A 12,180-nucleotide genomic window follows, 5' to 3' on the forward strand; every position below is an offset into this window, starting at 1 on the left:
GTAATAATTCGCCTTTTCTGGTGTGGTATGGAAGTGACTGCACTGCCTGCAGAGTAGAATCGCGAAATCGCCAATGCTCGGCAAGTCCCGCTTTCGCTTCGCTTCAGGCTCTTTCAACGCCTGTAGCCTCTCGTTCTCCTTTTGACTCGAACACACACGCTTGACTTCTGCTCTGCACCTACGACCAACTCAGCCCGTTCAACCAGCGCTCTGCATCCCCACCAGCCACCTGCAATTACTCCGGAGTGCATTCATTCTCATGTACCAATAATTTGACGGCACAGCTGGGCGCTGATGAGTGCCGACGTGGTCGAGCCTTACTCTGACACTGCGCCTGGTCTTTTCAATGACCGCCACCAAGGCCGCCGCTCCTCTGTCTGTCCTTCCGTCTCATAAATTCGAGATGGAGGATCGCAAGCGGTCGCTGGCTGTCGACGCCGAGGATGTTGCTCCCAGTCGGAAGCGGGTCAAGGACGAGAATGGCGCAACCATGCGCATGTCTGATGAAAAGGAGAAAGAGGTTGAAGTATGTACAATCGAGGTCCATGTCACTATTGGACGTGTGCGTGTGCTGTGATGCTGACTTATGTGCCCAGGACTACCAAAAGGATGCCATCATGCGCCAGATGAAGGAGTACAAGCGCCAGAAGAAAGACGCCGATGAGCGCCTGGCCGAACTCCAGCAACGCTCGAAGTACCACGATGAGCACCTGCGCGCAATCGATGGCTGGTTCGCCCAGCTCCTCGATGAAGTCCGCGTCCTCGCCTTAGAAACCCTCCCGACTCCTCCACCTAGCGCTACTTCCTCGACCGGTATGACAAGCCCTGCACATCACGTGAAGATAATCCATACTGAGAATGTGACTAGGACAAGAGCTGTACAACTCGGCATTGTTATTTGAGGACAGCCCGACATTCTCTGAACATCTCAAAGCCAGAACCGATAGCATCAAGTCCGCCATATCAGATCTCTTTGGCCGCATCCCCTTAGCCTCACCTGAAGCTGAAGTCCTGAGGAAGCAGCTCAATGAGTTGCTTGCTAAGGAGAAGGAGCATGCTGCCGAGCTCAGGAGGACTATTGATGAGAAGGACTCCCTTTATCAGCGTCTTGAACAGGCTATGGAGCGTTACATGCTCGCTGAAAGAAAGCTTGACAGGGCGAAGAGCTTACAGGTCTTGAAGTTGGAGAAGCAAGCCACGCTGGGCGGAAATGCTGATGCCGTGTCTCCAACCACTTCCAAAGCTGCTGCGACCCCCAAGCGCGAGCACCCCGAGACTAATGGGGAACTTGAAAATGGCGTTGCTACCGCTGAGGCCGAGACCCAACGTAGAGAGGCTTTGGCAGCTGCAGAACAGCAGAAAGCACAGCTTGAGGAGATCGAAGTCGAAAACGAGAGATTGACCAATGAGCTGAGCGCCGCCAGGACCAAACTTGCTAGCCTTTCGGATGACGACTATGCTGAGACCTCGCTGTTCAAGACGCTGAAATCTCAGCATGAGAATGTGATCAAGCGCATCAATGATCTGGAGGCGACTAATATGCAGCTGCGGGAGGAGACGCAGAAATTTGCTGCGGAACGCACCTCATACCGCTCCTTGTTGGACGAGGAGAGCCGCCAGCAGACAAGTGAGACTGAATCCGCAAATGCGCGCGCAGAGACCGACCTTGCACGTATTAGACACACTCGAGATCAGCTGCAGTCTGATCTAGCAATACTGAAGTCGAGTGAGGAGAGCACGCGAGTCTCGGCGGCACAAGCGAAAGAGCTTGCGGAAGCTCGAGAAATGAGAATTGCAGCTCTAGAATCACAGGTCCAGCGACTTGAGCTGCAATTGGGAGAATCCGATGCCACTGCGATGGACGTGGATGAGATGGACGTTGATGCATTAAAGGCGAAATTACGGACTCTCGAAAGCCAATACTCACTACTCAGCAACGAATTGCCCTCCATGGAGTCAGCCTGGAAGAAAACACAAGCTCTTGCCTCCAAGAAGATTGAGGAGATTTCAGGCTGGGAAGAGACTATTGGTCGCTTGAACGCCGAGAAGGCGAAGGCTGATCAGAAGTACTTCGCTGCGATGAAAGCGAAGGACATGCGTGAGAACGAGTTGCGAACGCTCAAGTCGCAAAATGCGCGCTCGGGCGAGATCGTGACGCAGCTGAAAGACGCCGAAGCAAAGACCAAAGAACTTTGTGCGAATCACGAACGCCAGCTTGCGGACGCGAAGGAAGCTTTGGCCAAGATTGAGCACCAATACCGGATCAACGAGCAGAAGCTGAAGGAATCCACTCTTTCCGCCGAAGGACTTAAGAAGTCCGTCGAGGAGCTCAAATCACTGATCAGCACCAAGGACAAGGACAACTTGGCCACGGCAAAGGCGAAGCGACAAGCCGAAGAGGATCTTGCACGTTGCAAGACGAAGCTGGAGGACTCGAAGAAGCAGTACGACACTCTTAAGAAAAGCAAGACTGCCATTTCGCAGACGAGCGCAGACGACTGGCGAAGAGTCGCGATTTGTCCTGTCTGCAACAACAACCTGCGCAACACAGTCCTCAAGCTTTGCGGCCACGTATTCTGCGACGGATGCATCAAGGAGCTCATTTCTAATCGCAATCGAAAGTGCCCAAGCTGTAGCAAAGGCTTTGGCTCAAACGATCACATGCATATTACGTTGACATGAGCAAGGTTTGAGGGCCAGGGCTGGCCATGGAGATCTCATAGATGTTCACTGGCTGCACTCAGCACCCATCGAGGACCACCACTCGTTCGACGCGAAGGCAAATCTTGGATTCCTACGACGAGATACCCCTCTTGGAATCAGCGCGAACAGCATAGCGCCGAGATGCGCGGAAGTAGGTGGAATGCTGCCATACCGAGCAGCAAGTCTGGGGTGGCAGAAGCAGTGTCTTTCTTTCGGCTGGAGCATGAATTCAGGCACGCCGAGGTGTAGAACTAGTCGGTAGCAAGTTGCGTAATGGTCAGAACTGGCTTTTCAATGAACGAGGAGAAGGAGGATGATAATGAAACCAGAAAATGAAGAACCACCCAACACTCTCCTCATTCTCCTCACAGCCCTCTTCACCACCAGTTAAAATTTGACAATTCTTGCCTTGCCTTCCCGGTTGCCTTGCCTTCCCGGTTGCCTTGCCTTCCACATCGCAAACAGGGCGTATTATCCATAATTTTTGTGAAGTTTTGAATTCCATCCATCTCAATAGAATGATACCAGAAGTCAAGAAAAGAGCAGGGCAGGCAGGGAATATTTCAGCACCACTAGTACTACAACTAATAAAACAATAGCGAACGCCACACACATAAATCCACTGACATCTATCTTACATCATCTGAACTCCTCCCCCCATCCGAACGACCGTGGCGTTCGAGTCATTTCGTTCAGACGCCGACGTCTTTCTTTCCTTTCCTCGATCTTGCTCTTGCTCTTGCTCGGAGTCTCTTTTCCAACAGAATTCTTCTGTGGATTAACGATCGCTTTCTCCGTCTCTGTCACCGGAGGATTGTCATGTGTCGATACACTCTCCTCTTTCTCATGCCGTAACGCCGAGGTCATTCCTCTTGGCAATCGACGTCTTTGCTTTCTTTTTCTCTCCGCAACACCATCCTATGGCTCAGCATTCTTAGGAGCATCAGCATCCACGATCGATTTCTGTTCCTCGTTCTCGACGCCGCCAGGACCCGAGGCAGGACGTTTTCGAGGCTTCGTCACGGTGGGAGCATTACGTGCTGGATCCGGCGATCTGTTCTCTGAAGCTGTAAGATTCGGCGGAAAGTTGGTATCGAACTGCATCGCCAACAATATTCTTGCAGCCTCCTCCATCTGAGCAGCGTCATCATCTGGTAACTTGAACCCCATAGTCGGAGAATCCTTCGGGTCCGAAAGCGTAGTAGAGCGTTCACGATGCCGCGAAAGATCAGGATCGAACGGAGTCGTCGATGCTGTCGTCCTTCCATGCTCGAATTCATCCTCACGATCCGGGTGTTGACTTCTTTGATGTCGGTTCAACGTGCTGTTACTCGAGAAGTCACTTCCACAGAATTTACAGACCACTCTGTCATTTGTTGTGGTTGGCAATGTGAAGCTTTCGAGACTGCTTTGCGATTGTCCGGGGTGAATATTCCTGTTATGGCGGCGTAGACCGTTCTTGTCTGCGTATTTATTTCCGCAGATCGAGCACTGGAATCCTGGATGTGAGCTGGAAAGACTTTGCTTCGGAGTAGCTCTGCCGTGCTGTTCCTGAAGCTCGGCCCTCAATTTTATCGAAGGCTGAGTAGCGCGAGCGCTTCGACGACTCGTTTGGGAGTCACGGACTGATGATTCTTTGTTGACATCGTCATTCATCGCGTGTTCCGGTACCAGTCGCTTGTGAGTGCCAAGATGGTCCGCATTAAGAGTTGCAGACTGTTCGGTATCGAGTGTCAGGCTACTAAAGGACAAAGTCACGCTGCCACCCGAGTGCGTGACGGGCTCCGACGGACTAGGATCGCTAGTATCGTCTTGCGCGCCGCGTACGTTCGACAGTGTTATGTTCTGGTCCAAGGTATCCACCTTCGTTGATGCTGCTCTCAAAGCCTCCCACCGGGCAAGATGTTGCTGCTCTTTAGGACCGCAAGGATTAGGAAGACCATTTCTGTTCTTCACTGAAGCTGGCAAACGCAAGAATTTATCTTCTATCAGTTCTGGCAGCTCATATCCTTTCGACAGCCCAAAGGCATTATCATCGGTGTCAGTACGCCTTCCCAAGAATCTTCTCCTCGAAGGCGTGCGATGTTGCGGGCGGGTGTAAGTCGAGGTTGGCGAACGTGGCTCCTCTATAGCTCCTGTCGACCGAAGCTGTAAACGAGAATCCACGAGACTGTCATCTTGGAACAAAGCTTGAAGGGATTCAGGACGACCAACCAAGCGTGGACCCACTGCATCTGAAGTCCATGCGAGCGCCTCACGCGGAATGTCGTGCGCCTCGCCAGGTTGAGATTCTCTATGTCGAGGGTGAAGGATCATTGACAGTGCTACATCATTGTCGATGCGTTTCGTCGATTTGCTGAGGCTCTCGTTCGGGATATCTGCGTAAGCGGAATTCATGTCCAGCACCGCATCTCTCCTCTGGGCGACACGATAATCCGTCTTAGCCTCAGGAGAAAGATGTTGAAGTGTGCGTGTTTGCTCGTCCTCGGGTAGTGGTCCATCTTTGAGGGCCTGAGCTTGAAGCATTTGTCCCATTCTGGCCTGCTTCGGATCGTCTTGTGCCAGCCTGGCCTCCCGGCGTGCCCGAGCCGCCGCGTCAATGTTAGTCTGAATATCCTTGAAAGGTGCTGCGTTGCGGAGCTTGTTCAAAGGTTGCTTGGCGTCTATTACTTGATTAAACAGGCGGTCCACCCGTTCAGCATCCTTCCAATTGGGCTCGATGTATTCGCGCTCCATGGTTATTGCTGTCCCCGATCTGTAATTGTGCGAGGTTTTTGAGAGATCGTGTGCGAAACCTGATCGCGACCTGTGGGCAAAGTGCAGGTCCATCTTCTGTGTTGAAGCGATTCTGTTGATCCCGAAATTGCAGATTAAGCAATGGCTTGAGATATCCCGGCTCCCTTGCTAAGATGGATGGTATTCGAACGCGAATGTATTGCTAGCGATGTTGAAGCATGAAATGGGCGGTTGGAAAGTTATTCTCAGAGTGCGAGAAGAATATATGAGAGAAAAAGTTGACGGGTCGTGAGGACTTCGGAAAGTATCGTATTGGACGCGGCAGAAGGCAGGCGGGTCCTGGAGCGCAGGAGGAGCGGTCGATATGCGATTACTAGATCAATTTTTGCAGTCTCTGGAACATGAGTGAATCTGAGGACGCTACTAGTCTCGTTTCGTCAACTCTGCCCCAGCGGCTTCGAGCAGGTGAAGGTGGAGATGAGCCAGTCTTCGCGTTCAAGTCCTCAATCAGGCTGTGGAGAAGCAGTACGCTCGGTTGACCACAGCCGAACAAGCTACATAGGACGGAAGTCTATGCACAGGCTGGAGGATATGGTAGCACGAGGAGTAACGCTTTTCCTGATGGAACAACCCACGTACCGCTGCAAGGCTATGCAACCGTCGCATGCGGCAGCTAGCCATGAAATGCCGCCATATCACTTCCAGGTTCGAGGAGACGCAGCACTTCTTGTCTGCTCCCAGGGTAGCACTTTCGCGCGCCCGCGCCCGCGAACGTGGCACTCGACTAATTGCAGGCACCACGTGGACACCCTGACGATCTCTGACAGCGAGTTTAGCAGTGCGAAAGTCTCATGGAGCCGCGTCGAAGAACACGTGAAGATAAGAATATGGTGGGTCTTCTAATCGTAGTCCCAATTCGTGCTGCGGTGTTGCAGATTCTGCTAAGAAGCAAGAGTTTGGCCAATGAATTCGGACATCTAGGTTCTCCCGTAAGCAATATTATTGAACATTGAAATTGCATGATGAATGCTCCTTCTATCACCGCTCGCACGTATTGATAGTTAGCCTGGCCGTCCTCATGGCTCTGAGCTGCACGTTGGCCTTGGTCAGATCCGCTGTCTTATCAGCAGAGGTTGAAATGGTGTTGGGTAGACTGGTGGCCATCTGGGCTGACCAAATTCACCTTTCTTGTTCACCTACGAAGCTGCGGCAATAGGAAGACATTGTTGCGTGAGTGTTCGCGCCGTATCATTCTCCTTCGACGGGAATTTTGGTCATGACGCAGCAGAGCTTGGGAGCTGAAGTCAGGACGGCGAAGAGCTCGAAGTCGTGAAGTCTTGGCACTCAATCCCTGAACGCCTTCGCGCGATCGCGTGCCAGATTTCCAGCACAAGAAGGGAAGGGGCATTCGGGGGCCTATCGCCAACTTGCATTGATGCGCTAGCGACTGTTCACTTCGACACATTATTCTCTTGCAATTGCATGATCCGAGCGACGACGATACGACTTCCAGCATGATCTCCTTCGCACCCGCTGTAGCCCTGCTTGGGCTTCTGACAGCTTTCACATCGGCCACCGCGCTCACGTACAGGCTTACGCCCAACGAGAAGGAATGTTTCTACACGCATGTCGGCCAGCAGAATGCTAAGGTTGCATTCTACTTCGCGGTGCAGAGTGGTGGTGAATTCGACAGTATGCGAAGCCAATACCGACAAGAGTCAGCATTGAAATGCTAATCCCTGCTATAGTCGACTATACGGTTTACGGCCCCGACAAAGAGCCAGGACGTGAGCGAGTGATTCTTGATGGACAGAAGGAGAGACAAGGCGACTATGTCTTCACGGCGACTGAGACTGGAGAATATCGCTTCTGCTTCGACAACTCGATATCAACCTTCTCCGACAAACTTGTAGACTTTGAGATTGCTGTAGGCAGAGGACTTGCGACAGGATACGTTCTAGTACTGATAGTCGTCCCAGGTCGAGAATGAGAAACGAGCGAACCTCCCACAAAAAGCCGGCGCAACCCCAGAGCAACTCAGCGGAGTCGAAGAGACGATCCTCAAGCTTTCAGGACAGGTGTCTACCTTGACCAGACAGCAAAAGTACTTCAGGACACGAGAGAACAGGAATTTCAGCACTGTGAGAAGCACGGAGAAGAGAATCTTCAACATGGGCATGATTGAGACGGCACTTATGGTTGCGATGGCAGGACTTCAGGTCTTTGTGGTCAAGATGTTCTTCACAGGCGGCCGAAAGGGTAAGCTACATGCAAAACGACTGTCAAGATTATATGCTGACCTGCCATGTAGCCTACGTATAGATCTATGCGCTGGCCGCTGCAACATAGACACAACCCAAATGATACATGCTCTCCAGGATATACAGTACCGAAAACGCTTCTCTGTCGATGTCATCTTTCATGCCCCCTCCTCAGCCGACCTTGACTCCCTCTTCTATCACCATATACTCATCTCCGACCATCATCTTCATCTCTTCCTCAACCATAAAATTCTCATGATCTGGCGTAAGCGCCTTCGAAGCAGGATCATACATGAACCTGGCAAAGTCCTTGTAGTCTTTGAACACGAACGTACATATCGCATCGTAGTCCAACATCCCCGCCGACTTCCCATGCAACATATCCTGGATGATGGTGCGGTCCCTCTTCAGGCAATAAGTCTAAGCCATTCTCAGCCCAGATCTTTCTCCTGTACAGTGATAGTGATATCAGTGGCTCCCTACAAGACTGTATGTGATCACGTTGTGCTTTTGCAAGACCGGCGCGGCCATTTGAGCATGTTTGTGATTGTAATGCTCCATGAAGTCCTCGTCGCTCATTCCTGGTTTCTTTTTGACCAGGATTGTAGCCTTGACGACTTTTCGAAAACCTGTCGTGTTTGGATACCCTGCTTCAAGTACCATTTCGACGACTTATGCTCACAGGTGGCAAGCCAAGATGACCGTGGTCGATGTTATTATTATAAGGCTCAAGATACTGCCGAGAGAAGTTGAAAGTTTGCCCAGGATGTGGAGTACGCCTGCGGCCAGGCATCTCGATTTGCTGCCGTAACAAAGGATGTGCAACTGTAAACTACGAATGTGATGCTCCTTTGATGCTCACGGGAGAGTGTATATCAGCTGCTGACAAGAACGAGACGATAGATAGCACAGTAGTTACACAGCTCAATACGAGGGCAGACTTGAGTCTATTGGCGCCGTCGAACCGGTACCAAGATATTAGCCTTCTGGAGGAACCAGTGGCTTGAGGGCTGTGCTTCGAGATGCGCGTCGCCGCGTCCTCCCTCCTACGACTTCATCTTTGACATCTACATGGGCTGCTAATATCATTGATAGTGCCCCCCCCCCCCTCCCCCCGCGCCTGATCTCCCCTCTCATCATTTCCGCGCGATGGACTAAGTTTTGACACCTATCTAGCCGTAAACGCAAAATTGGAGGGACCCAGCACCTCCTTTTGCCGAAGAAGAAATGCAGTCTTGTCTTTCTTCACTACCTATGTCTCGATGGGGACGCCTAGGTCTTCTCGTCGGTATCGTATGCTCGGCCTTCTTGATCTTGACCTTCTGGTACGCGGCGAACTCAGATCAGGATAATATTCCGCCTCTCTTGACCCAGATGATTCCAGCTGGCCATGCGACCTGCCAGAGCGCAACAGTTTTCCAATGTTCTAGCTGCCTTGAGCAGCACTATTCTTCTGTCAATGATACCGGTGCCGAGCTTTGGACCTATGAGTACGCCCGCGACGGCCAGAACGAAGGGTTGAGTGAAGCGCAATGCAACGTCGCTTTTCCTGGACTCTTCGAAGACATCAACCTAGCCACGAAACATTGGACTTCAAATGGCAAGATCAGCACGCAAAGGCTAGACCGCGTTCATCTCGAAAATGGTATGACGCGCGCAATGATCTTCGAGGGGAATCTGTACGTGGTACAGACGAGATCCAAAGCAGAGGACCACCGTCGCAAGACTATTGCAACTCTGAACTCGATACATCGAGCACTATCCGCGGCGCCGGATCGTCGAAGCATGCCGAATATCGACTTCATCTTCTCCATCGAGGATAAGGCGACAGATGTGACAGGCAGCAAGACTCTGCCACTTTGGGTCCTTGCTCGCAAGGCTTCTGAGCAGTCGTACTTCCTCTTTCCCGACTTTGGCTATTGGGCTTGGGACAATATGATCGGCAAGATGAACAACGAGATTGGGCCTTACGATGAAGTCGTCGACAAAGCCTTGGCCCGTGAGCGTGATATCACCTTCCGCGACAAGGTTCCTGAGCTTGTTTGGCGCGGAAAACTTTCTTTCGCGCCCAAGTTAAGGAGAGCGCTTCTTGACGCTGCGAGGCGAAAGCCATGGAACAATGTCAAGGAGCTGAACTGGATGGTCAAAGACAACTACCTGGCTCTGGATGAACACTGTAAATACCAGTTCATTGCTCACGTCGAAGGCCGATCTTATTCCGCGTCGTTAAAGTACCGACAAGCATGTCGCTCGGTAATAGTTGCGCACAAACTGCAGTACATTCAGCACCACCATTATCTGCTCAATCCATCTGGACCACTGCAGAATTACGTCGAAGTCGAACGAGACTTCTCGGATCTAGACGAGAAGATGAACGCATTGCTCGCGGATCCAGCCCGCGCGCAGACAATCGCCGACAACAGCGTTCGAACATTCCGAGAGCGGTATTTAACTCCCGCCGCAGAGGCTTGCTATTGGAGAGCGCTTTGGCGAGGCTACGGGCAGGTTTCTGAGGAGGCCAGACTCTTCCATCACACTCGAGCGGACAACAAAGTCAAGCGAGGCCTTCGATTCGAGACCTTCATGCTTCTTTCGAGCGACGAAATGATGGACTACAAGAGCAGCGAAGGGTGAAGCGGTGTCATCACTGAAACAGTCACTTCTCGTCACCCAGAGCGTGTTCCTATACGCAAACTGCCGTCCTCTCGACAGCAAGGAAAGGCATGGCATGAAGCTGGCGTCGATCATGAAGTTTGTAGCTATGCCGGCAACCCGGGAGCTGGATTTTGTTGGTCATGTGTTATTAGGTGGGTTCGGCAGAAGATTATTGAGCCTGAGCCGCAAGTCAGCGACTTCTTTGGCAGCGTGGAATCTGCATCAACTCCAGAGTCTATATCATCAGTCAAGATACAGCTCAGAGATGTCCTTCCAAGTCATCACGGCTTATTAGGTGAAATTGAAAGTGCGAGGCGAGCAATCACACAGCAAGCCAAAGAAGAGCCAGATAATTTCAGTCATCAGGGTGGTGCTATGCCTCAAAACATGGTCTGTCTCCGAATAATACAAGTTATACAACCACGTCGATCATCAGACCCAACTTCCAACATCTATGACCTATCCAAGGAAAGAAAATCGACATCCTTGATCCATGTAAAATAACACCGTCATCATGCTTTTCACTCTGAGATGAAACCCCAGGGCCCAAACTCTCCTTTCGCAGTCAGCAACCCTCCACAACCAACCAATCTTCTGTCTCATCATCACAGCCCTATTTTTCATTTTTGTTGTCTACAGTGCCAGCCATTCCCCCGAACCTATCGGCTTCGCATCCCACCTTTCCAGCCCAGCCCAGCTCTTTACTCCGGTCGGCTCTGTCGCCACTTTCGGGACACCTCCCGACCACCCCGTTCTTCCACACGTTTACTCATAGTAGAAACCAACGCCGTAGCAGCACACACCCATTAGCTGCCGTCTCGCACGTCCAGTGAGATTTCGATACGAAGGTATTAAGGTTCCATGCGCGGCGTCGAACCGGTCTGGGATCACTCCTGTTTCGAGTACTCCAACACGCATCGCATCCTGCTAACTAGCTTCCTTATTACACTTCTTCTGCACAGTTACCTATATAGCAGGAATCCATCTCCGGCAGTGTGCTCAGCCGGAGGTGAAGTTTCCAGTCGGAGGACGAGCTGCTCGCCTGTAATCATACTAGAATAAATACGGCCTCACATATTCATGTTTTGGACTGACTTGGAATCTTCTTCACAGTTACTCTTCCTAGTAATCCATCTCCGAACGAGGAACACCCGTTAGCGTAAGCTTTGGAGGAGACCATACGCGAGAGGTTCATTTATGCAATAATATATATATAAGCTATTCGACCTAGTTATATATATATAGATTAAAATAACTTCACCTTCCGACTCAATTGCGGCTCAGCTCCGTAACGACGAAACTGTCCATATCTCGAATGTAGAAGTAAAGAAGGTCAAGCTCTTAAGGTTATACACCACAAGCCACTATGTGAATGATTTGCTTTTCTAAGACGACCTTCAAGACACATACACATAACATATCCAAGCGTTCCCGGAACACTTGTAGACTTCGTCGGCGGCAGTGTGGAATAGCTTTGATCGAAATAATCAGCAAGACGCTTGAGCTTGGTATCATATGGCTGAGTGCCTAGCTCAGAATGACTTCTCAGGATCGATCATACAGTCATTTGTGGCGTCCGCATATCTAGCGATTCCAGTTCCCAAACACCTTTCCCACCCAAACACACACGTAATCATCAAACACAACCCCCAACCCCATCCCCATCCCCATGCTCATGAAAAACACACCTCTGCATCCTCACCGGATCCCCCAACCTAACCCCCCGATCATGCGCCCCAGCAAAAGCACAAACAACATCCGACAAAAACCTCGCCGGCAAAACTCCCGCATGCTCTTCCAACCACCTCATATCAATCCTATAACA

At 51.2% G+C, this 12,180-nt stretch overlaps 6 protein-coding genes across 6 annotated transcripts; 3 read left to right on the forward strand and 3 right to left on the reverse strand.

The window, feature by feature from the left end:
• The first annotated feature begins 153 nt into the window (after window positions 1–153).
• MYCFIDRAFT_71821 (uncharacterized protein) lies at window positions 154–3,061 on the forward strand. The gene is made up of 4 exons (XM_007928931.1): window positions 154–526; window positions 597–813; window positions 869–1,221; window positions 1,276–3,061. Exons 1-4 carry the CDS (start codon window positions 347–349, stop codon window positions 2,680–2,682), a joined length of 2,157 nt encoding a protein of 718 aa, XP_007927122.1. The 5' UTR covers window positions 154–346; the 3' UTR covers window positions 2,683–3,061.
• On the reverse strand, window positions 2,297–6,923 carry MYCFIDRAFT_207887 (uncharacterized protein; the record flags this gene model as incomplete). Its single annotated transcript, XM_007929027.1, has 14 exons — window positions 2,297–3,281; window positions 3,317–3,325; window positions 3,353–3,621; window positions 3,658–5,599; window positions 5,630–5,812; window positions 5,841–5,969; window positions 6,019–6,112; window positions 6,139–6,223; window positions 6,249–6,287; window positions 6,313–6,416; window positions 6,448–6,505; window positions 6,535–6,603; window positions 6,662–6,865; window positions 6,903–6,923. The coding sequence occupies 14 exons, from the start codon at window positions 6,921–6,923 to the stop codon at window positions 2,981–2,983; spliced, it is 3,507 nt and encodes a 1,168-aa protein (XP_007927218.1). The 3' UTR covers window positions 2,297–2,980.
• MYCFIDRAFT_50439 (uncharacterized protein) lies at window positions 6,892–7,835 on the forward strand. Its single transcript, XM_007928857.1, has 4 exons — window positions 6,892–7,131; window positions 7,188–7,366; window positions 7,419–7,698; window positions 7,751–7,835. The coding sequence occupies exons 1-4, from the start codon at window positions 6,954–6,956 to the stop codon at window positions 7,759–7,761; spliced, it is 648 nt and encodes a 215-aa protein (XP_007927048.1). The 5' UTR covers window positions 6,892–6,953; the 3' UTR covers window positions 7,762–7,835.
• A 36-nt stretch (window positions 7,836–7,871) lies between these two features.
• Window positions 7,872–8,363, reverse strand: MYCFIDRAFT_32178 (uncharacterized protein; the record flags this gene model as incomplete). The annotated part of the gene is made up of 2 exons (XM_007928754.1): window positions 7,872–8,120; window positions 8,184–8,363. 2 exons carry the CDS (start codon window positions 8,361–8,363, stop codon window positions 7,872–7,874), a joined length of 429 nt encoding a protein of 142 aa, XP_007926945.1.
• A 591-nt stretch (window positions 8,364–8,954) lies between these two features.
• On the forward strand, window positions 8,955–10,334 carry MYCFIDRAFT_32648 (uncharacterized protein; the record flags this gene model as incomplete). The annotated part of the gene is made up of 1 exon (XM_007928773.1): window positions 8,955–10,334. The coding sequence occupies one exon, from the start codon at window positions 8,955–8,957 to the stop codon at window positions 10,332–10,334; it is 1,380 nt and encodes a 459-aa protein (XP_007926964.1).
• Window positions 10,335–10,876: 542 nt separating this feature from the next.
• Window positions 10,877–11,550, reverse strand: MYCFIDRAFT_175194 (uncharacterized protein; the record flags this gene model as incomplete). The annotated part of the gene is made up of 7 exons (XM_007929028.1): window positions 10,877–10,906; window positions 10,936–10,968; window positions 10,993–11,123; window positions 11,159–11,260; window positions 11,316–11,389; window positions 11,430–11,477; window positions 11,507–11,550. 7 exons carry the CDS (start codon window positions 11,548–11,550, stop codon window positions 10,877–10,879), a joined length of 462 nt encoding a protein of 153 aa, XP_007927219.1.
• Between the last annotated feature and the right edge of the window lie 630 nt (window positions 11,551–12,180).

The sequence above is a fragment of the Pseudocercospora fijiensis genome (genome assembly GCF_000340215.1).
Source record: "Pseudocercospora fijiensis CIRAD86 unplaced genomic scaffold MYCFIscaffold_5, whole genome shotgun sequence".
In the NCBI taxonomy this organism is placed as follows: Eukaryota; Fungi; Ascomycota; class Dothideomycetes; order Mycosphaerellales; family Mycosphaerellaceae; genus Pseudocercospora; species Pseudocercospora fijiensis.